General features: G+C 38.9%; 1 protein-coding gene across 2 annotated transcripts in view; it reads left to right on the plus strand.

Moving 5' to 3' along the window:
* The window catches only part of taf1 (TAF1 RNA polymerase II, TATA box binding protein (TBP)-associated factor), an 89,542-nt gene that overhangs the window by 11,447 nt on the left and 54,417 nt on the right, over nucleotides 1-23,678 (plus strand). For both annotated transcript variants that reach the window (XM_052021779.1, XM_052021780.1), the window contains exons 5-14: nucleotides 690-809; nucleotides 1,263-1,591; nucleotides 5,077-5,292; nucleotides 9,687-9,923; nucleotides 11,370-11,601; nucleotides 11,915-12,037; nucleotides 13,973-14,140; nucleotides 16,697-16,824; nucleotides 18,477-18,584; nucleotides 23,248-23,421. In XM_052021779.1, coding sequence (XP_051877739.1) covers nucleotides 690-809; nucleotides 1,263-1,591; nucleotides 5,077-5,292; nucleotides 9,687-9,923; nucleotides 11,370-11,601; nucleotides 11,915-12,037; nucleotides 13,973-14,140; nucleotides 16,697-16,824; nucleotides 18,477-18,584; nucleotides 23,248-23,421 — 1,835 coding nt within the window. The remainder of the gene's footprint in view (nucleotides 1-689; nucleotides 810-1,262; nucleotides 1,592-5,076; nucleotides 5,293-9,686; nucleotides 9,924-11,369; nucleotides 11,602-11,914; nucleotides 12,038-13,972; nucleotides 14,141-16,696; nucleotides 16,825-18,476; nucleotides 18,585-23,247; nucleotides 23,422-23,678) is intronic.

Below are 23,678 nucleotides of genomic sequence, written 5' to 3' on the forward strand. Positions count from 1 at the left end.
CCCCCCCCCCCCAACCACCTCATGGGCCTTCCTGCCAGTGCACCAAGACATATCGTAAGATTGTGATGGGTTTTAACAAAAGCTTCTTGTTGTCGTCATCATTGGTAAGACTAGCTGTTTTTCCAAATTTTAGATTGTTAATCTGACCTTCAGTTCCACAGCTGCTGCAGTGGGATTTGAACTTCGATTTCTGGCTTGTTAGTTCAGGTCCCTGGTATGATAATTTAACCACTATGCCACCGTACAGTGATTTTTCTCCTCATTGCCAACATGGTCTTGCAATCAGACTAACTTGTTGGACGTATTGCAGGGATATTAGCATATATTACAAAAGTTTCATTTTTGACGGTTGATGAAAAACTATGATATTAATGTTCTTAACTTTAAAACAGAAAAGGCTGGAAATACTCAGCAAATCAGGCAGCATCTGTAGAAAAAAAACAAAGAAGTTACTGTTTCTTTTGGGTTCTGATGAAAGGTTATCAACCTATTTCTCGTAATTAAGGTGCTGGTAATGCTGATGTTTTCCAGCATTTTCTGTTTTTATTTCAGATTTACAGCATCAATAGTATTTTACTGTTGTAGTAGAATAGTCTTAAATTAAGGCATTAAAAAACTCATTCAATAAATCAGACCTGCATCTCCATAATTGGAATTGTATACTAAAGGATTTTTCTTGCTGGCCACAGAAGACAATGACGACGATGACTATGATGCAGACAATGAGGACATGGACTCAAAACTCATGCCACCTCCACCACCACCTCCTCCATTAAGCAAAGAAGAGGGAGGTTCACAGGAATCAAGTGGTGAGTACGAGTAAATAGTTCCTTTAAAAGAGAGTAATGTAAAGAGAGAAAAATAGATGGAATATGATTTTGAATTGGGCCACATGACCACCTCAATTTCTTTGGTAATATGGAACCATCGTGCATTGTCTATAGCCAGTAATTGAAGAAGACCTTCCATGTAGTGATTTAACAAGCTCTGTAACTGTGGGCAACACTTCATCCAATTTATAGCAATACTTGACAGGTATGAATTCTAATGACTGGATGCAGGATGATCCTTTTGAGATTGACTTTTTTTTTATTTACTTTATCGGGAAAACATTTCTTAAACTTAGAACTGGTGTATATTAGCACTGTGATTGGAAAATCCCCAGGTGCAGGAGAGCAGTGTAGTGTGAACCGTCTACTATAATGATGCTGTTCTGCGGAGAATGTAATTTGCTTATTTTTAACTTTTGTTTTTTTTCCCAGCAAATGGGGTAAATTCAGCAGTACTCAATTCCAGTACTGTCGGAGGATCTCGTGCTACTGATGGTCTTTTCCCTCGTCCAGTAGCTGATGAGAATGATGGGATTATTTTACCTTCCATAATTGCTCCTTCGTCCTCTTCAGAGAAGGTTGAGTTTAGCAGTTCCTCTGATTCAGAGTCTGAGACTGATCGGCATGTTCCACGAATAAGGCAGAATGAATCTCAAAAGGAGGATAAACTCACATTGCCACTGGCGGGTATCATGCAGCGTGATTCAACCAAGCAGTTGCCCAATGTCACAGAACTCTTCCCAGAATTTCGGCCAGGACAGGTGAAAAACTGTTCATTTAGATATTATGTCGTAAATTAAGTCGTGAAATTTAATTATGTATGTTAAAATACATACCTGCAGTATAGGATTGTTGGAGGGGCAAATTCCTGGGTTTAGGAATATTGGGAGAGCAATGCTTTAGTCAGAGCTCTTTGCTGGCATGAATGTTTCCATATATGAACATGATAAATGTACGTAGTTCTCTTTTGAAACATTAATAAAGCTGGTATATACCACAGAATCCAGAAACATGATAGATCATTAAGAAAAGCATTACCTGGCATCCAATGAGCTATGTAGTTAAGTCAACACATGTTGGTAAAGACCAATTTTGAATTTTCTGAGAATTTATGACCATAATTTAATTAAACCCCAGGGTATCATTAATGAACACAAAATAGGAGCAGGAGTTGGCCACCAGGCCACTCAAGCCTGCCCTGCCGATCAATAAGATCATGGGTGATCTATGCTTGCCTCAACTTCTCTTCTGTTCTATTTCCCCATAATCCTCAATTCCTAGATCTCTCAAATATTTTCCACCTCCATCTTAAATATACCTAATGGTCTGGCCTCGACTACCCTCGAGAGCAAGAGAATTCCAGAGATTCATTATTCTCTGAGAATAGGAACTTCTACACACCTCAGTTTTAAATCACCTGCTCCTTATTCTGTAGCTATGCCCTTGTTCATGACTCTCCCATTCATGAAGCCATTTCACCATCTACTTTGTAAAGGCCCTTTGGGACCTTGTACGTTTGAATAAAGTCACCCCTCATTCTTTTAAATTCTAAGGAATACAGACCCAAACTGTCTTGTCTCTTGATAAGACAATATTCTCACTCCAGGAATTAGCCCGGCAAATATCCTTTGGAATCCTCTAATGCTTTTTTATGTAGGGGACCAAAACTGATGGTATTCCAGGTTTGGCCTCACCAATACCCTGTATGACTGTATAATTTCCCTATTCTTAAACTCCAACTCCTTCATAGTAAAGGCTAATAAGCCTTCTTAACTACTTGTTAGAGCTGCCTGCTAACTTTTTGTGATTCAAGCACTAGAACACTTGGATCCCTTTGAACTTCAGTCATTGGCAGTCTTTCTCCATTTAGTTAATTTACTATTTGTTTCCTCTTACCAAAGTGCATGACCTCGCATTTCTCTAAATTACGCTCCATGTGCCAGATTTTCACCCAAACTCAATCTAGTTAAATCTGGTTGTAGAATCACAATGTCCTCATCATAACATATCCTTCCACCTATCTTCATATCATTGGCAAAATTGAAAATCTTACATTTTGTTTCCTCCAGGTTGTTAATCTAAATAGTAAACAATTGAGAGCCAAGTATGGAGACACAAAAAATTTCTGCAGATGCTGGAATGTATCCTTGGGATCCCCACCAGTTGCATCACTGCAGCCTGAAAAGGACCCATTTATTCCAACTCATTTACTGTGACAGTTTTCAATCCATGCTAACACACTTCCTTCAGTACCTTAATTTACCAGCCTCTTATGTGGCACCTTATCAAATGCCTTTTGGAAGTCTAAATACACTACATCTACAAATTCCCTTCTATCAAATCTCCCTGTCACATCCTCAAAGAATTCAAGCAAATTTGTCAAGTATAATTTACCTTTCATAAAACCATGTTGACTAGGTTTGATTATATTTTGCTTTCCTAAATGATTAGTTATTTCTTTTATTATTAATTCAAGCATCTTGCCAACAATAGATGTTAAACTAACTGGCCAATAGTTCTCTGCCTTCTGTCTTCCTCTCTCTTTGAAGAAGGAAGTTACATTGGCTGTTTTCAAATGTTCTGATACTGACCCGGAATTTAGCGAGGTTGAATTTTTTCAAAGCGATGGGTCTGCTATCTCTGCAGTCGTTTCCTTTAAAACTCTTGATTGCAGGCCATCGAGCCCTGTTGCTTTGTCCTCCTTTTAGCTCATTGAGTTTCTCTAATACTTTACCCTTTGTAATTAGGATTTTTACAAGTTCTCTCTGTTATTTGAAATTAGCCCATCCGTTATTTGAGGGATATTTGCAGTGTCCTTCACTTAATGATATAAAGGTGAAGCTGTTAAGGTGGACTGAGAAAATAAGCTAAGAAACGGGTCAGAAGATGAACTGTTGCAGATATGCAAACAGCTGGTCCATAACACTCAGCAGAAATACATCCTAATTAGAAAGAGGGATTCCATGAGAATGAGGCACATCTGTGATTAACAAAGGTCAAGGATAATGATAAATTGAAAAGTAGAGAATACAAAGTGGCATGGGCTGGCAGTTGGCCAGAGGACTGGGAAGTTTTTGGGTTCCGGCAGTTTACATCATTATAATTGCCCTTATTTAAGTTGAAGTCAGTGATTTTGGTCCAGTGGTGTTCACCCTCAAACTGCATCTGGAATTCTGTGGTCACCACCTCCCAAGGGATGTTTAACCTCAAGATTTCTTATTAATCTTTCCTCATCACTCATGAAGAATTAATGCCCATTAATACTTTGCAATAAAAAGGCAGCATCACTTGGTCACTGTAAATTATTGGTCCCTGATTACATATTTCATTACACAACTTAGGGTCCCAATCATGATAAATGCTGATTACTCTTATCCTGACCAATGCCATGGGAAATTTACTTTACCCAATATATATTCATAAATAAGTGCTGATTAGGTTACAACTTTTCAACTTAAAGTTTATTTGGGTTTATTATGCCAGGTTCTGAGTGTAGAAAAAAATATTTTTCGGGTATTACATTTTTGGATTTCCTATTATGTCAGTTAGTGGAACTTAAGTTTTGCTTTCTCTTTTAAATATATCACAGTAATGTGAATCAGAAAAGTTGCGTGGCAGATCAGTGGGCTGAATCTTCCTGAACCTCATCCACTGCCTATTGTCCCTGTCTGTCTGCAAAGAGTTGGCTGGATGCTTGGGGTCAATTTCACTGGCACTTTCTATCCTTGGGTTGGGTTGGGTTGGGCTGTGAGGTGTTCGTGGTGAGTAAGCACCACTGAGTGATTTTTGTTTTTCCCCCCACTGTAATGCTAGGGAATTCTCTAAAAGCTGCTCTCCACCACTGGTCTCCAGTCTTATGCTGGAGAGTTGTGAGAGTCTGGGTGGCATCAGTCATTCATGAAGTTATGGATTTATGGTGCATCTGGGTGGGGACGAGTATTTGATTGGCTGAATACAGGCAGCGTTTTGTTCAGTGACTTTGTGTTCCCTTTTTTTCTTTTTCGTAAATGCCACACTTAAAACCTAGTTGTAGATGATGTGGCTCAACTATGTGAATTAATGAGTTTTGACAACTCCCAGATCTGTTGATGTATGAGAACATAATGTTTCTCTCCTGGATTATGCAGGGACGTTTCAGTAGATACATTTATTCCAACTGTTGACAGGTTTTCAGATGATTTTTTTCTGATTTTTTTGTAGTGCTGTTTGGGATATATAATCAAGATTGCTTTGCTTAACCTTGCAGGTGTTACGTTTTTTGCGCCTGTTTGGACCTGGAAAAAATATCCCATCAGTTTGGCGAAGTGCTAGGAGGAAAAGGAAAAAGAAACATCGTGAGCCACAGCCTGAAGCTCCAGCACAGGAGGGAGATGGAGAAGAGACAGCAAAGGAACAAAAATCTGGCTGGGAATATCACTATGCTGCCCCTCCACCACCTGAACAGTGCCTGTCTGATGATGAAGTGTGTAATATACAAATTATTGATAAGTAGATGTTATCATTGGGGAAACTGTATTTGAATAATCTAATATATTATTCATCTATACTTGTACAATATTACGTAATCAACACATCAAATTCAAATCTGAATTAGATAAGTATGTGCCATTTTGTGAAACATAACACAAAGCTCTTTGTGATAATTAGTATAAAGTACATTTTCAGAATCTTATCCATTTCACCCCTCGTGACTGTATGCCTCTGGGATGCATTCTTGAACAATGCAGCTCTCATGACAGGCAATTACCACATGATAGGTCATAGGAATTTATACATTTGTACATTGTTTTCTGCTTAAGGGTATCCCAAAGTACATCAGAACGCAAACAATGGTGATATAATTGACAGCATAACACACTGTAGTTGTGTTTTCTGCGCCATTGATGTTGGATAAGAGGGCAGGTAGTATTTCTCTGTCTTTTCTTGTATTTGTGTAAGTGGACAAAATTGAAAGATGGCACTTCTGACAATATTGCACTTGCCCAGCTATGCAAATCTATATTATTTGCTCATGTGTCTGCTGCAGGAATGAACCAACAGTTTTCTAGTCTGTTTGACTTAGATTACTGATATTGCAACAAAATGTGAACTTATTGGTTTGGTTATTGTAGATATTTTTCCTTTCCTTTTCTCTTTATACGGTGAGAGAAACAAGAGCAATTGATTTGTTCCAATATCCAAAGAGGATGCAGACGAATTGAAACTATTGGTTTTTGTGACTCAAGAACTTGAGTACTGCCAATTTGTGTATCTTTGTAAGATGGTACTGTTACGGACTCAGTGAAAGTCCCTTTAAGATAGAGAGTGTGTGTGTATGTGTGTGTGGGGCGTGCTTACGTCAATAGAAGATAAAGGACGTAATGACGTTGTTGAAGAAGTAAGAAGAAGAAGAAGGAGAGAGAGAGAAGGGAGAGAGACACCAGCCTGCTTGTTTTCTCTATCGATGGATGAGAAACAATAACTGTGTTTGCCACTGAAATCCATGTATGGAAGTTGGAAGTAATCCGGTGGAGTTCACTTTGTTGCTGACCTGTAGAAGGAAACAGGTATTTGTGTGTGGACGACCACGGTTCGGATGCTTTTCGGGGTGAGGAAGTCACTACCGAGTAAACACTGAAGTGTCGTTTGGGTTCCATCGTGGAACATTTGGATTTCGTATGTACTCTCTCTATGTTTTTCTACATCTACATCTTATCTTCAGACAACGGTGGTTGTTGAAGAAGCCCTTGCTCATGTTTCACCTTATGGCTTGCGGAACTGAACTTTAAGAACCATTCAGGAACTGGGAGTTTTGGACTTTGTCACACACACACACGAAGAGTTTAGTTTTGGGGTTAACGTTCGAGGTTTAACATTTTTGAATTCTAACATACTAACATTTTTACTTTTATTTTACGTATTATCATAAGTAGTGATTAATAAAATAGTTTTTAACACTAAATCATGCTCAGTGTGTTTCTTTTGTTGCTGGTTTGTGACAAAATTGGGGGCTCGTCCGGGATATTCCCGGGACCTCTCGCACCCCAAGCGAGAATCATACCCCTAGACCATTCTATTGGCCTGGTTTGAGAAAATTTTGTCACAAACCAGCAACAAAAGAAACACACTGAGCATGATTTAGTGTTAAAAACTATTTTATTAATCACTACTTATGATAATACGTAAAATAAAAGTAAAAATGTTAGTATGTTAGAATTCAAAAATGTTAAACCTCGAACGTTAACCCCAAAACTAAACTCTTCGTGTGTGTGTGTGACAAAGTCCAAAACTCCCAGTTCCTGAATGGTTCTTAAAGTTCAGTTCCGCAAGCCATAAGGTGAAACATGAGCAAGGGCTTCTTCAACAACCACCGTTGTCTGAAGATAAGATGTAGATGTAGAAAAACATAGAGAGAGTACATACGAAATCCAAATGTTCCACGATGGAACCCAAACGACACTTCAGTGTTTACTCGGTAGTGACTTCCTCACCCCGAAAAGCATCCGAACCGTGGTCGTCCACACACAAATACCTGTTTCCTTCTACAGGTCAGCAACAAAGTGAACTCCACCGGATTACTTCCAACTTCCATACATGGATTTCAGTGGCAAACACAGTTATTGTTTCTCATCCATCGATAGAGAAAACAAGCAGGCTGGTGTCTCTCTCCCTTCTCTCTCTCTCCTTCTTCTTCTTCTTCTTACTTCTTCAACAACGTCATTACGTCCTTTATCTTCTATTGACGTAAGCACGCCCCACACACACATACACACACACTCTCTATCTTAAAGGGACTTTCACTGAGTCCGTAACAGTACAAATATCTTTCATTTTTGCAGCCTGTGAGATAAGTCCACCCAATGTTAAGGATAAAACCCAGAGCATGAGCAGTTTTTCTCAGTTCCATTTGTTCATTTAATTTTAATTTATTCTTGCAGTTTGAAACAATAAAATACAATAATTTAGATGTGACATCATCCTTGCCTTCATCGGTTGGGACATTGAGTATAAAAATTGGCAAGAAATGTTGAAGCTGTATAAAACTTTGGTTAGGCCACATTTGGAATATTGTATGCAGTTCTGGACTGCATTACAGGGAGGATGTGGAAGCTTTGGAGTGGGTGCAGAAGAGGTTCATCAAGATGTTGCGTAGATTAGAGAGTATTAGATATAAGGAGGGTTTGGGCAAACTTGGAGGGTTTGGGCAAACTTGGATTGTTTGCTCTCGAGCATCAGAGGCTGAGGGGTGACCTGATAGAAGTTTATAAAATTATGAGAGGCATAGATAGGGTAGATAGTCAGAGTCATTTCCCCAGGGTGGAAATGTCAAATACCAGAAGGCATAGGCTTAAGGTTTAAGAGCGGGAAAAGTTTAAAGGAGATTTATGAGGCAAGTTTTTTTTTGCGTTGAGAGTGGCAGGAGCATGGAGTGCGCTGCTACGGCAGATGATAGAAGCAGACATGAGAGCAAAGTTTAACAGGCGTTCAGACAGATGCATGAATGGAGGGATACAGATCAGGTACAGACAGGTAGAATTAGTTTAATTTGGCGTCATGGTCGGTGCTGACATTGTGGGCCAAAGGACCTGTTCCTGTGCTGTACTGTTCGAAATTCTATGCTCCAATACAAAATATAAAATGCAGTCATATATTGTCATACATGCATTGCAGTAGATATACCGGGGAGCCAGAAGTCAACAATGATTGTGGAGGTTTTTAGGAGTTCCAAGGGGTTTGGATGGTTTAAGGAATATGCTGGATGGGAAGCCAGCCAGAAGCCCATTGAAACTGTTGAGCCCAGAAATAACAAAAGTATGGATGAGGTTTTCAGTAGCAAGTGGGGAACATTTTAGAGAAGGAAGTAACTATTCTTTGGGAGGAAATGGGGTTGGAAGTTTAGCTTGGGAGAGACTAACATGATGTTTAAATGTGTCTGGATAAAATTGATGGCTAAAGAAGGTATGTTGCTGGAGGAATTTGCAGTTGGGATAAGGTAGGCTTCAGTCTTTCAGAAAATGGAATCATTTACCATATCAACTATAACAAGGACATTAAATTTATTGAGGAATTTTAATGGAAGTAACAGTGGGAGAGCAGAACGTGGTCTTGTGGGGTGAAATTACACAATTCTGGGTTTGGGGTGCAGAAGTGGTTGCTGGAGGAGATTTTGTTTGTTGAGTGGGTGAAGTCAATAGAGGTTGCTCCGTGACAATGATAATGTTAAGTTCTTTGCATTCAGATAGGGTGATAGAGGATAGCTTAGAGTGGAAGAAGGAATCTTGGTGTCACGTTTACTCTTTCATCTGATCATGGCATTGAGGCTGATTTCATCAGAGTGAGAGTTTGGTATGCGCAAGCCAAATCTGCTGGGTCAATGTGATGGTGCTCCCACACTCCTGTTCAGTTGTAAATTCCAAGTTAAAGTGAATATAGTTGGTGAGGGACACTCAGAAGCATTGGGATTGCATTGAATTTGATCAAGCCCAATCAAATGAAGAGTTAAATTCAGATGCTATTTGAGTGAGTGCACATGAAATGGATGTAAGAATTTGTACAGAGAGAGAAATTTAAGGAGGAGGGCTGTGAATTCAAAGGAAGGAGGAAAGCGGATCAGAGATGGATATTGAAATCGCATAGTAATGATACTGTTCAATACAGAAGCAAGTGAAGGAATGGAGCAAGGATTTTTTGAATAAGAAATTTTTTAAGCGGCAAAAGAGTGAACTCAAACAAAGCATAACGTGCTTGAAGGAACATGTGCTGATTAATATTTAGATCTATTTAATTAACCATTGCTAATACCTTAGAAATATAATCTTTAATGTCAGTTATTAATTCACAATTACTCATAAAGCCATTTCTTGTTATAACTTTCAGATTACAATGATGGCCCCCGTGGAGTCCAAATTCTCTCAATCCACTGGTGACACTGATAATATAATGGACATGAGACCAAAAGTTGCAGAGTGGCGCTATGGACCTGCACAACTTTGGTATGATATGCTGGGGGTGCCAGAGGATGGGGAAGGATTTGATTATGGCTTCAAATTGAAGCAAACAACAGAGCAAGAAGATGCACTGGAGGATAAAGTAACCTGCCAGGTAGAGGTACAGGTGAGTAACGCAGATATAGAGGGTAAAAGGAAGTGAGTTCTGTCTATTATCTAATTTTGGAGCATTGTCAAATATGTTTATTGTAAAACCTTTTGTCATTATAATTTTGATAATTAATAAAAAAATTTTTAACATTACTAGATAATTGTGTGCCATGTCTCCATACCTCTTGGATCTGGAGCAGTTTGATACCTAGTTCAGTCATCCTTTAAGAGATTCTTTTCATCACTATTCCAATCATAAATTGTTTTGACTGAGAGTACATTGATGATTCAGTAAACTAATGCTCATTTGCCCACATTCGTCATGCTTTCCTTTTTGTATTTCTTAGTACACCTGTGGTGACTTTTGTCATCATCAGCCAATTCCTATTTTTACGGTAGTCAACTTCAACCCCTTAAATCGTTTAAGTATAAATTATACATTCTTTGTGTAACCTCTCAGTCAGACCTTGGAACTTTCTTCCCCACACTTCCAGCCCTTCTTTTGATTGAGACTGTTCAAAAACTTGTCTCCCTTCTCTTCTTTCTAGACATATTGTGGACACACACACTAACCTCTCAGTTTGAGCTCCATTCCCAGATACTTGAGCACAAGACTTGTACTGACATCCCTGAACAGCGCTGAAGGAATGTGCACATTAAGAGATAGCAACTTTCAAATGAGATATTAAACCAAGACTTATTTGTCATCTCAGAGAAATGTCAGAAGAGCAAGGGAGTTCTTTTTTTCTTGGCCAATATTTATCCCTCAATCAATATCACTAAAGGAATAGGTGATCTGACAATTAGCATATTGCAAATTGGCTGTCAACTTTTCTGCATTGCTGCAGTCATTCACTTTTTCCAGCATGAAAGGTTTTATTTATTTCTCATCCTGCAATCCTGTCCATTGGACAGTGATCAAAAATATTAAAGCACAACTGAGATGTGTGTAAGTATTTTTTTAGATACTTCGGATTATTTCTTTTGGATCACATCAGTTTTCCTGGGTAGTAGCACTTGAAAGTCATGGATTCAAGATCTCTGCTGGGCTGTAAATTCATGGCAGTATGGAGGAGATGCTGCCATATGAGATGATCTTTTGATTGATCTGATATTTCAAAACTATATCTGTCATTTAAGTGGTTGTTAAATGTTTCACAGTTCAGAGAAAAGCAGGGGATTGTCTCAATAAACATAAGCTGCTCAGTTCTCACAAAAATTGATTAGCTGGTCACTTATCTGTGTTGCAGGATTTGCCGAGAGCAAAAAAACAGCAATTTAAACATTTATTGACTATAAGGTCCTTTAGAATGAAGTTAATTTTTTTTTGTTGTTACCATAATTCATATGGCAGGACCTTTTTGCATGGAGTACTTTAATTGATATTTCCAAAATTGATTATAAATATGTACATGAATATGTAGGAGCATGAATATGTATGAATATGTACATAAATATGTAGGAGTCTTCTGAAGAGATGGATAAGTCGACAGATGAGAAGGAGTTTGAGAATGAAATGGAGGCGCTTCTGGATGAGCACTTTCTCATGGTCACTCAGCTGCCCTGGGAAGAGGACATTATTTGGAATGGAGAGGACGTCAAGCATAAGACAACAAAATCCCAGCGAGCTAGCCTAGCAGGCTGGTTGCCATCCAGCATGACTCGAAATGCCACAGCATACAATGCACAACAAGGTATGAATTTTGCCCCATTCTGAAAATTTTTGAGAGTGAAGCCAACTTATCAGTGAACACTGAATTAACACAATGCAATGGATCTTGTTTTGTTTTCTTTTAAATTTCACTGTTGTGTTGTGAATATAAATATTCAGGTCGAAGTCAATAACTGAGAGTCAGTTCATAACAAAGCTGCATAAGACCAGAAATATTGATGCAATATTTCTTTCCTTTTAGTTAATTGGTAGTTTTATATTTTCACTATTTCCATTTCTAGAAACTGTTTACCTTCCGATATCATTACATGTAAGTTCATTTTTTTTCTGTTAAGGGCTCAATCGTGGTGGCACTTGGTTGTCGAATCCCGTGCCTCCTACTCCAGTTCAGAAAACGACAATGCCAGGTCCTCCAATCCCAGCCAAAGGGAAGGACAAGCATGCACCAGAGCAGCACGGTACACCATCTCAGCAAATAGTACATGTGTTTTAATAGGGAATGAGAAGAACATTGAAAGCAGCAGAACAGGGAAGGGAGTATGTGTTGTTCTGGGAGTAGGGGGTAAGCAAATGTGTCGGTATTAGTGGATGCAGAGTATTTACAACAAGGGTTGTACTTGCAGAATGAAGCTGAGGAGAGGAGTTATATTATAGTTGGGAGGAATTGAGAAAAGAATGTAGGTTAATACTTGAAATATGGCAGTAATGCATAGTATAACTAGAAATTAAGGTGGAAGCAAATCTGGGAAACTGTGTATTGTACCAGCTGGGATTTGTACTGAATTGTGCAAGGAATCACTGAAGAAGATTTTCACTTTGTGTTCAAATACAATTCACGTGTAAAGGAAATACATGAATTCCTTAGAGCAGCTGTTTGAGCTCAACTATCTTCAACTGCTTCATCAATGAATTTTCTTCCATTAGAAGGCAGAAATGGGGCTGTTTGCTGATGATTAAGCAGTCTCTTAGTCCATTTATAATTTTGCTTGTTGAAATAGTCCTTGTCCATAATGCACCAATTCCTGGCTGACATCCAGGCTTGGGCTGTACGTTAAGTGCATTCACCTCACAATGGTGCCAAACAGTAACTATCTCCAGCAAGGGCACTCTAAACTATCTCATCTGGTATTTTCTGACATTACCAGTGTCCAAACCATCAAAGTCCTAGAATAATTAGAAACTCAAATAGACCAGCAAAGTAAATGCCCAAAGTTAGGCTGAAGCAGATCAAAGGCCAGGCATTCTGCAGCAAGTGGCCCATTTTTTGACTTAGGTAATGTTAAGAAGGCACAAGAATGAAATGCATTGCATTGTTAGGATGGAATCTAGCTGTAACAACATTCAAGTGCAGTAATATCCAGGGTAAAGCATTCTGCTTATTGACACCACCACCACTGGTGGACCAAGGATATTTATGTCTTACCAACAGTAGTGGCTAGCTAAGACTTCATTGGCAGCACCTCCCAAACTTTCATATTCCAGCACCCTTGAGGGCTCCATGTGAATGGGAACATTGTCACCTTCGAGTTCCTTTCCAAGTCAAATCTATCATTTTGTCATCTCGAGGAAACGGAAATCTCAAAACTCCTAACCTAAAAACATTCACCACGTGGACTGCAGTAGTTCAAGAAAGCAGTTTGTGATTATCTTCTCTGGGCAGCTAGAATCGTTCAGTGATGCCTACTTCTTGAAAACAAGAAGCAAAATTCAGTGAGCAGTATCATGCATCAAAAGATTTCAGCATAGGTTAAAATGTGGGTGGAGGGGGGACAGTGGAATTTGGATGTTTGGATTTCTTTCATGAAATTGGTAGAGAAAAGTATCTGCAATAAAAAAAAAGATCATGTCATGTGCCATATGAATTTCTTTGATAAATCCCTAATGTGTCAAGTTTACATTGGGGGTAAAAGTGCTGTGTGAACAACTGACTTGAATCACAATTTCTATTTTGATTTATTATTTTCTTGTTTCCTGTTTTTCACCTGCATGATATTTGACTTGGATGAATAGAGGTTTTCTCCAAGTGAACATTAGGCAAACTGATACCATTGTCTTAGGTCTCCTCTACAGATTCTTTTTACTGGCTTCAACTTCTTCCTATTGCTGACTCCACCCCAGCCATTGTCCAAGGTTGATCTACACTGTTTTTTAACTTTGATGTGAAGCTGTCTCCAAATTTTCAACATCACCAAGAATACCTAATTCCACCTTCATATCGTTACATATTTCTGCCTCAAGTCACATGCCACCAAATTCATACTTCTGTTACTTATTGATTTAACTATTTTGATGCTCTCCAAAAGTTGGTGCTTAACTTTTATGTTGTATTATCAGGATTGGTTGAAGCCACAAAATCAGTTAAATTGTATTTGTTTTGCTGTCTCTTTAAATAGTTTCCCAGGAAGATGATAAGACTTGGTATTCTATCTTTCCAATTGACAATGAGGAACTGGTGTATGGAAGATGGGAGGATAACATCATCTGGGATGACCAAGCCATGGATAAAATTTTGGAACCACCAGTGTTGACTCTTGACCCAAATGATGAAAACATTATTCTCGGTATGTTCTAAAGGAAGCATTTTACAACAAAGCAAGAACAGTACAGGATACAAACTGCCCTATCAAATTATTAAAAATTTGTAATGTTGGGAGTGCAGAATAATATAAGAAGTAGAACCAAGGAATGGGCTGTGTGATCATTTGATCTTATTTGTGGATCTTAGCTGATACTGTACTTAAGGCAGAATCTCCTGTTAAGTCCTCAAATCCTCTGATTTTCTTGGTAACCAAGTCTATCAGTTCTCAGCCCTGAGCATTCACAGCTTTCTGAGGTTGAAAGTTCAAAGATTTGCACCACCTCATTTATTGAAATTTCACTTTTTCTCAGTGTTAAATGTCTAATCCCTCATGCCTCCCCTATGAATCAGTTCATCCAATTGCAAGTACATCCCTGACAGCTTGTGGACACAGTGTGGAAGTCTGGGCCTCTGGCATAGTCTGTGTTGCTCATTGGGAGAGATCACGTGACTGGCCCCTGCATGCACTGATGAAATATGATGGTTGGTTCTCCCAGGTGATTGATGCAGAAACCTTGGCAATGTTTCTTGGCTGTATCCTTTCTTGAGGTGGGTGGGAGGGTTGTTACTTCATCCCTACTCCATATAAAGTCAAAGATGAGAATTGGCACCAAGGCTTTCCATGTGAATCACCTGAGTGGAAGGATATATTTTATGAAAGCAACAAGTTAATCTTTCACAATGCTTAAATTCTTTTGAAATGCGCTGATATCCCTTTATCCCTCTCTGTATTTCTCCCTGACTTTCCAAGGCAAGAAGCCCAGACTGAGCCAAAGATGCCATACTTCTTATCTTATTCAGTCAGCGGTTTCTTGCCTTTCAATGATCCACCTGTGCTAAAAGATCTGAGCCTGAATGTCTGAGAGGGAAAGCTGGTTGCTGTCATAAAGGTCACGATTAAGCTTGATAGGATTAACCAGGATCCCAATTTGCTGATGACTGAAATTTTGGCAGTTTTGTTGTTGCCAAGAGACTCCACAGATCTGACCATTTTTTGATTGGAAACATAGCTCAGATGATCTGGGCTTATGGTCAAGTTTTCGATGCTCCTTGCCAAAAGAAGCAGTCTCATGTTGTTCCCATTCAGGACCTTGTATGCCTTAATAAGATCATCTTGGAGATCAACAATTTTGACAGTATTGTGAGAAGTACTTATTTGTTAAGGAGTTTATTTGAGGAACTGTATTTTCCGTTAGAATTCATATTTTCTTGAAATCTAAGTAGCTATAGCTCACATTGATTGCTGGGCTCTTACAACACATTGCCATATCACTATTGTCTCTACTGGCTTGAAAAATCAATTCCTGCACTGTGCTGTGAGTTTAAGGTGTCAGTCTCAGCTTATTAGAAATGTTCTTTGAGTCAGAAGATTATAAATTCAAGTCACTTGGTAGATTATGAATGCATAATAAAGACTGACACACTAATACAGATGATCTTAGACAATGTTATGCACACCTGTGGCAATATGTAAAAATTCCCTGACAAGAATTAGGTGGCAAGGGGATATGGGGGATCTGTAAGTTTATGGATTTTTACTATGCTGGGGAGCTAGACGGTCAGTGGGTTCTGGTGCTGGGTGGACAAGCTAGTGATGGGTTGGCAGAGGGCTGCAGGTGGAGAAACTCAGGAAGTGAGGGCAGTAGGGCTAATGCTTGGGGGGTGGGGAGGTGAGGTGGGGTGGGGGGTAGGAGGACCAATAACTGAATGGGGAGATGGTCAGGCAAGTGATCAGTGGTGATTGGTGTGTGCTTGGGCAGGTAACAGCAAGAGGTTGTGGGCAGGTGAATCATTAATGAAGTAATACACTGTTTTCCCATGGTAATAAATACAAAGACTCGTGGCACTTTGAAGAACTATAACAATGTAAACTATAATAAATTAACACTTAAGGGATTAAAATATATAAAGTAAGCTGGGCAGCTGTTAAATGTGGAAGTGGGTGCCTAAGTAAAAAGTTAGGAAATCTCTCTTCTAGTCTATTGTTCAAATGTATGATATTGGAGATCATTTCCTTTCAGATGAGATGTTTAATCACGGATCCATCCTTCCATTCAGATAGGCATTGCACAAATTACAGAGCGAAGCTCCAGTTCTCCTGGTTAATATTCGTTATTCAGCTAGCATACTGAAATAATTTACTTAGTAATTTATTTTACCATCTTTATGGGACCTTATTGTGAAATGAATTTACTGCCTTATATTCTTAAATTACCACACAGACACTATGAACATATATTTAATTGGTTGTGAAGTGCTTTTCAACTTCCTGATGCCTATGTAAATGTAATATATGTATATATTTCTCCAAGTCACAGGAATAGAATGTAAGTAGGTTTTTATTCAATACTTGGTGCTTAATTTAAAAATAATAGTGGTCAGTAGTGGCGATGATTATAACTGCTTTCTGGTTTTAAAAGTTTTGGAATCAGCAGTGGATGATGTGATGTTTTCTGTTTCATAATATACACTGTTTACTTAACAATACCACAATTAATTATTTTAGATGTACATTCATGTCTCTTCTGCATTATTCCAGAAATTCCTGATGAGAAAGAGGAGATGACATCTAACTCTCCTTCCAAGGAAAATAAGAAAGAATCATCAGCTCGGAAGAGCAGGATCCTTTTAGGAAAAACTGGTGTCATCAAAGATGAGCCACAACAGGTCAGTAGGGTAGGGATAAAGTCTTCTATTCAGATATCAGATAATGTAATAAAGTCCTGATTTCTGTTGTTAATAGTTTTCAGAATCTGCTATTGTATAACTCTCTCTGTTTGCAATGTAAGAATCAGAATCAGGTTTATTATCATTGACATATGTTGTGAAATGTGTTGTTTTGCGGCAGCAGTACAGTGCAAGACACGAAAATTACTATAAGTTACAAAATTAAATAAATAGTGCAAAAGAAGAATAATATGATGGTGTTCATGGACTGTTCAGAGATCTGATGGCAGAGGGGAAGAAGCTGATCCTGAAACATTGAGTGTAGGTCATCAGGCTCCTGTACCTCCTCCCCAATGGTTGTAACGTGACGAGGGCACATCCTGGGTGGTGAGGAATCCTTCATGATGGATGGCGCCTCCTGAAGATGTCCTGGATGGCGGGGAGGGTTGTCCCTTTGATGGAACTGTTTGAGTCTACAATGCTTTGGAGCATCCATGCCAGGTGATGATGCAACCAGTCAGAATGCTCTGCACCGTATGCCTGTAGAAATTTGCAAGAGTATTTGGTGACATACCAAATCTCCTCAAACTCCTAATGAAGTAGAGCCACCTTCGTGATTGCATCAATGTGTTGGGCCCAAGATAGATCCTCTGAAACGGAGACCACAGCAGAATTCCAGGACTCCTTGATCATTACCTTAAATAATTTTGAGATCATAGTAACTCTACCTATAAACACAGAAGGCTCTTTAATAGCCTTTTATTGGGTCTTTTGTAACTGAATTGTACAATGCAGGGTATTTGCTGCCTTCAAGGCTTTATTGCCTGGTAGTGTATAGCTATTCATAAACTGCTTGCAGAGAAGGCTGGATCTATCAGTGTTGGAACTATTTGATAAACATTACTCACAGCTATGTCCTTTTGCAGCATTTCAAATATACTTCTTCATCTGACTTCCATTCTGCCTTATCCCATAGTGAGCAGTTACCTGTTTGCATTCTAGCTAATGAACTTAATTAAGAAGTAATTATAACTTTGTATTCTGAGTGAAAACAGTGAGGGAGCCTCTCAGTTAAATTCAACCTCAAGATTTTGGATCCCCAATGAGTGGTTGCGGGGTAGTGGGGGAGTGGTGAAATCCACATTTCCACAAGCATAGAAGGGTACCACAGTTGGCAAAAAACTGCATGTTTTAAGTAGAGAGCAAACTGTAGGCCTGTCTTAAGTTGGACTTACTAAGAAATTTTGCCAGCCGTTGTCCAATATGAAGTGAAATATTAACATTTATTGTCATGACTTCTGATCTTCTCTTATATACAGTGGTGAATAACACTCACAGATCTGTGTGCGGTCAACTATACACTTTTTTGTCTGCACTTTTTTTTGATAGAATATAGAACAGTACAGCACAGGAACAGGCCCTTTTGGCCGACAATGTATGCACCGAACACGATGCTGAATATTTGTTCTTATTTGTTGTATGTGCTTGTACTCCTTGCATTGTCAACAAATGCCAATTAGGGTATAATTAGACTACATTATACCAGTATGTATGTTCTTGCTCTTCATTACAAGTTATCAACTGAACCATGTGAATTATTGCAATGGCATACAAGAATGTATTTTCCTTGGTCTCCCCTGTCTCTTTGGTAGAACATGTCACAACCAGAAGTCAAGGACCCTTGGAACCTATCCAACGATGAGTTTTACTACCCCAAACAGCAAGGCCTGCGAGGGACATTTGGAGGGAACATTATTCAGGTGAGTGGAACTGGGTATTTGTATTCTTCCCAAGTGTGAGTTTTATTTAGTCATACTCCAGAGCTGTAAATCACAAATTGGTAAATGTATGTGGGGAAGGGAATGGGAATGTAATTTAATGACTTCATAGTTGAAGGTAGCCAAACAGTAATTAGCAATGGGGTCCTTGCTGCCTTTTTAACTGCAAGCATTTGTAATGAGTAGTTACCTATTTGAGATTAGGAACCAAATACAAATTGAACCCTTGACCCTCCATATATATGTGAGTCACCTCCTTGCAGCTTTACTCAGTGGAGTCATTGGGAAGAGATCATGTTAGAACTGAAACCAAAAATGCCATAAGTACACAAGGTTTGTTCTGACAAAAGATGGTAAACTGGTCTTTTCTCCTCTTTGATGTTGAGTGGTGTGTTATATATTTGCAATATTTTCAATTTTTGTTTCAAATTTCTAATGTTTGCAGGTTTTCTGAAATGAGCTGAGGTTCTAACGCTTTCTCTTCAAAACTCTCTGCTCAAGTAGAAGTCTCATTGAACTTAGAGTTATTGGAGATTTCAGTTAGCCCATGATAAAATGAGCAGAAAATGATATACTCTTGTAGATTTAATCCACAACAAAACTGCCACATCATTTATGTCAGGGCACCAGAGCAGACATAATGTACTTGGTCCATGTTATCCATGAGGGAGAGGGGCACAACCTTTCTGGAGTTAACAAAAACAGGGATACCACTGAGGCCCTCTCCTGTGCAAAAGCATTAACGAGTGTGGCCTCCTCCTGTTCCTCAGTCTTACCTCTGGAAGCTTTAAGTATACTTCGGAGGTAATGGATGAAAGGTGCCTTGCCGAGATTCTCCCTTGTTTCCATGACAGCCTTCACCCAAATGATCTCTGTTAACTGAAGACCTCTCAAATCCCACAGGCTTAACTTGTACTATTGACAAATTGCTGCTGCTCTTTTACTTTTGGAGCCACACTTGTTTTGTTTGAAGCCAACAAAACTGATATGATCTCTAGGTGTTGCACCTTTCATTCAGAGCTCAGCCCTGCTTTCACCACATAAATAGGTTCCATATAATTAGGGAGAGGTTGGATATATGGTCCTGTTTCCCAGGAAGCCACTAGCAGAAGTCCCCTTAACACCTGGACACCACAGGAGAGGGCTCTGGAGCAATGTTTATCCTCTCAGCCAGTAATACAAGGGTGATCTCATGAGATAGCAAATCAGCGGATAACATGCACTGAGTGTTTTAGATTTTGATAATAAAGGAGCATAAGAGACCAACAAGGAGAACTTTGAAGCAACCAAGTCTGAATACAATAAAAACATGAAAGAAGTTTTTCTTAGATGTGTAGATGATTTATGATTACAGGTTAGTTTAGGATATTGAACAGGACAACAAGATTGTACTTGACTGATTAAGCTTGGACAAGTGATTGAGAAAGAAAGTGTAATCCATGGGAAGGACAAGTGGTTACTGTAGAGACTGAAAATACAGTCTTTGTCTTTTCAATCTTTTGTGGAAAAAGTTTTGACTCGCCCAGTAAGTGCAAAGGCAAGGCAGCTATTAAATGTTAACAAGCTTGGAACTATATTTAACAGCAATGACTGGGAAGGAGAGAAAGGAACCAAGAAGTGTTTGTCAAGTGAGTGATGAATTTAGAGAGGAAGGGAGATGGGTGAAATAATCCCATCATAGGATTGAGATACACTGAGGATGAGAGTTAGGATTGGGATATGCAGGAGGTTATAGTAGAAAGCCTCAATATTGAGGATCTTTGCAGTAAGTATCTCATGTGAAGGTGAGGAGGGAGATATTTGAAAATATTTAGTCTTGGAGAAATTAAGCTTTCTGGTAGTAAGTGTCAAAGTAAGTCTTACATCTTTTGTCTTGGGCTTTCAGCCCATCAATTTGAAGTGGGGAACACCTACTCAATCAAGAGAAGCAGCAGGAGTGGGAAATGGTGAATGGTTTGTTGGGAACAGGCATTTAAGACAAAGTTGAAGAAGCAGATTAGCAGTAGTAGAGGTGTTTTGACATGTGGAAGATCAGAGAATAGGAAGTCAAAGTTTGGGAGTAAATCTGCGACAGCTAAAAGTAGATTTTTTTTTGTCCAGCTATAGAAAGTGACGTTAGTGGTCGGGGAGGGATGCAGAAGAATATATTTCATGGAGATGGGAAGTCAGATGATCAGGACCGATTGAGTGGATGAGTTGCATGGGATGGTGAGAACAGTGGAGCAAAGGAGGATGAGAAAGGAGATTAATTGACGGAGTGGCATGAACAATCAGAATGGCGTGGGACAGATGAGTTTTAGTTTGAAGTTATCAAAGAGTTACTTTGTACAAAGGCTGAAAGAGGAGAGATGTGTAAAGATCTCAGTGATGGTAACCACTGAGGATTTTGGATCGTCAGGATCAATGGAAGGGAGTAAGGTCGTATAACAACAAATTAATTACACTTTAGTATTAAAATAAGGGTACAGCTGTTTGCATTATGAAATGTGAAAGCAAGTAGGGAGATTTTGTAGTGTAGACAGTTCCCAATTATAACCCATGTTTCTGTTTCTTGATTCGCAATGAGCTAATGAAAAGTTACATTTTTAAAAATGAGACTCGCTAATTTTTTTGCAAGAGAAGAATATGGCATAATATAGGAAAAGAACAGGAAAATAGGATTAGTGTAGATAGTTTTGATTGAATAGCTAGGTTTGATACTGGGTTGATGGGCTGAATGGTCTCCTTTTCTGGTGTAATTTCTATGATTTCTATTTTCCTAAGATGAAGATTTTGTAGAAGATCAGCTTAAGGAGAATCTTCAAATGAGTTCACCATTCGTCACAAAGGAAGAAAGTGGGATTATTGTTTATCCAGCAGACAAGATATCTGGGTAATAGTGGGACTATGTGGAGAAGTAAAACAGTTGAAGAGAGGGAGAAAGCTGATAAGGCTCTGGGACAGGTCAGTTTATACCCAACAAGAATATCACCTTACATTTATGTAGCGCCTCTGCCGTAGAAAATTATCCCAAGGTGTTTCAAAGACACAATATAAAATAAAATGACTATTGAGCCGTAAAGGAGATACTTGGAGTGATGACTAAGATTTGATGTAGGTGGGTTTATCGAGGAAAGGGAATTGACAGGATGAAGAGGTTTCAGCAGAGAAATCCATAACATTGAACCTGAACAAGTGATGTCAAATATAGATCCCAACAAAAAATTGAGCTGATTAGAAAGATCATATTTAAGGTTTTTTGGGAGGTTTTAGGGCTGGAAAATAAAGGAACATGAAGGAGTGAAGTCATGGAAATATCTTCATGTGAAAGGTTGAGAGAAGTGATTAAAAATATAGAGCTGCGCACCATCTGCACACATGTGGAAGCTGACCCAATGTCTGAGGATGATGTTGCCAACTGGCAGCCTATAGTTGAGGAAGCTGAGGATGAATCCTTACTTGGCTTCTGGTTATGGCTATGGCAGGTGAGCGTCTGATTGGAGTGATTCAAACAAATGAGTTGCAGAAAAGATGTGTACAGATTTTGGAATTCAAGGACTGAAAAGTAAAAAGCAGTTAGTGACAAGGACTTAGTTTGCAAGATAACATGGCCATGGAGGGAAAGTGACAAAGGCAGTTTTGGTGACGACAAACATTTTTAATGTTAAAACTTTTTTTTAATGATAAGGATCCAGTTGGTTACAGAGAAAACAAAAGCTTTCTGGGAACTGTGTTCTCCAGGACCATCTCAAGTAGTGAGCACTCTTAGCAGAAGAGAATGAATGGATATTGCTTGATGTAGTCAGTTAGATTTGATGATGAATGGCCTAACCAGTTGTGTGCATTATAAGCTGAAAGGAAACAGAATTGTCTCTTGAGAGACAAAATATGAATGGATTTAGAAGTTGCATGGTACTGGAGTAGTGGAGGGAAAAGGGAGAAAAGTTGTTTTTGCTTGGAACAAGTGCATCAAAGATCAGGAAAAGAAGAAGTTGTATAGAATGATAGCAATGTTTCTGGGGCAGATAGAGAGCCAAAGGCCAAGCAGTAGATATTGTGATTTGGAAAGAGTTCTAGGCTTGACGCAGGATGTATTAAAGTCAGAAGGAGAGGAATATGAGGAGTAAGCGATACAGGGAAATGATCACGAATGTCCTTGCCTGTGTTTAAGACCACAAGGGTAGAAATGCCATCTGAACTAACAAGCTTGAGGATATTGTTAATGTAGGTGGGGTGGCGTTTTTATGGAAGGAGATGGTTAGAGGGCATGCAGGCAGTGATTTCCAGAAGGGTTGAGGCTAGGGTGAGCTGAAAAGAAAATTGAAATTACCAAACATGAGAAGTTACTCTTTGAAGAGACTGAAGGTGGCTAACCTTCATCTTTTGTTTCCATAAATATCCCCAGGATAGTTATGGAAGTAAAGGACAAATAAAGTATCCCACCTAGAAATAGTTTGCAGCTGTTTGAAAGATGAGGTAAGTATCTAAGGAGTGAAATGTTTCTAGTGTGGTATTAAGCTTTAAGATAGAACAGAAATATGTATTTTTAAATCTTTCTTATTTCCATGTCTGGTTCTTCTTATTGAATTACTTAATGGCATGTGATATGAAACACTGGAATGTGCTTATTTCTATTATATAGTTTAAGTATAGGTTTCTGTTGCAGCACTCCATTCCTGCTGTGGAGCTCCGGCAGCCATTTTTCCCAACTCATATGGGCCCAATGAAACTCAGGCAATATCATCGGCCATCACTGAAGAAGTATTCCTTTGGTGCTTTGTCACAGCCGGGGCCTCATGCTGTGTATCCACTCCTGAAACATATCAAGAAAAAAGCGAAGGTAAAGTATTTACGGTATTTATTTTTACATAACTGTGCTTTCTTTATTTTTTATGTGCATCGATTGTAGTGATTGGAGTTTTTTTTTGTTTGTTTTCTGGTTCCATTCTCCTTTGTCTTTCATCCTCCTGTATGTTCGTGGTTTTGACCCTTTCCTCCCCTTCACACAATATTCACATTCATTTCCTGCCACAATCTCAAGTTCAGATAATTCGTAGGTAAGCATATGACTTTCTTGATGAAGTAACAGCTGTCTTC

This window comes from Pristis pectinata, chromosome 8 (assembly GCF_009764475.1).
Source record: "Pristis pectinata isolate sPriPec2 chromosome 8, sPriPec2.1.pri, whole genome shotgun sequence".
NCBI lineage: Eukaryota > Metazoa > Chordata > Chondrichthyes > Rhinopristiformes > Pristidae > Pristis > Pristis pectinata.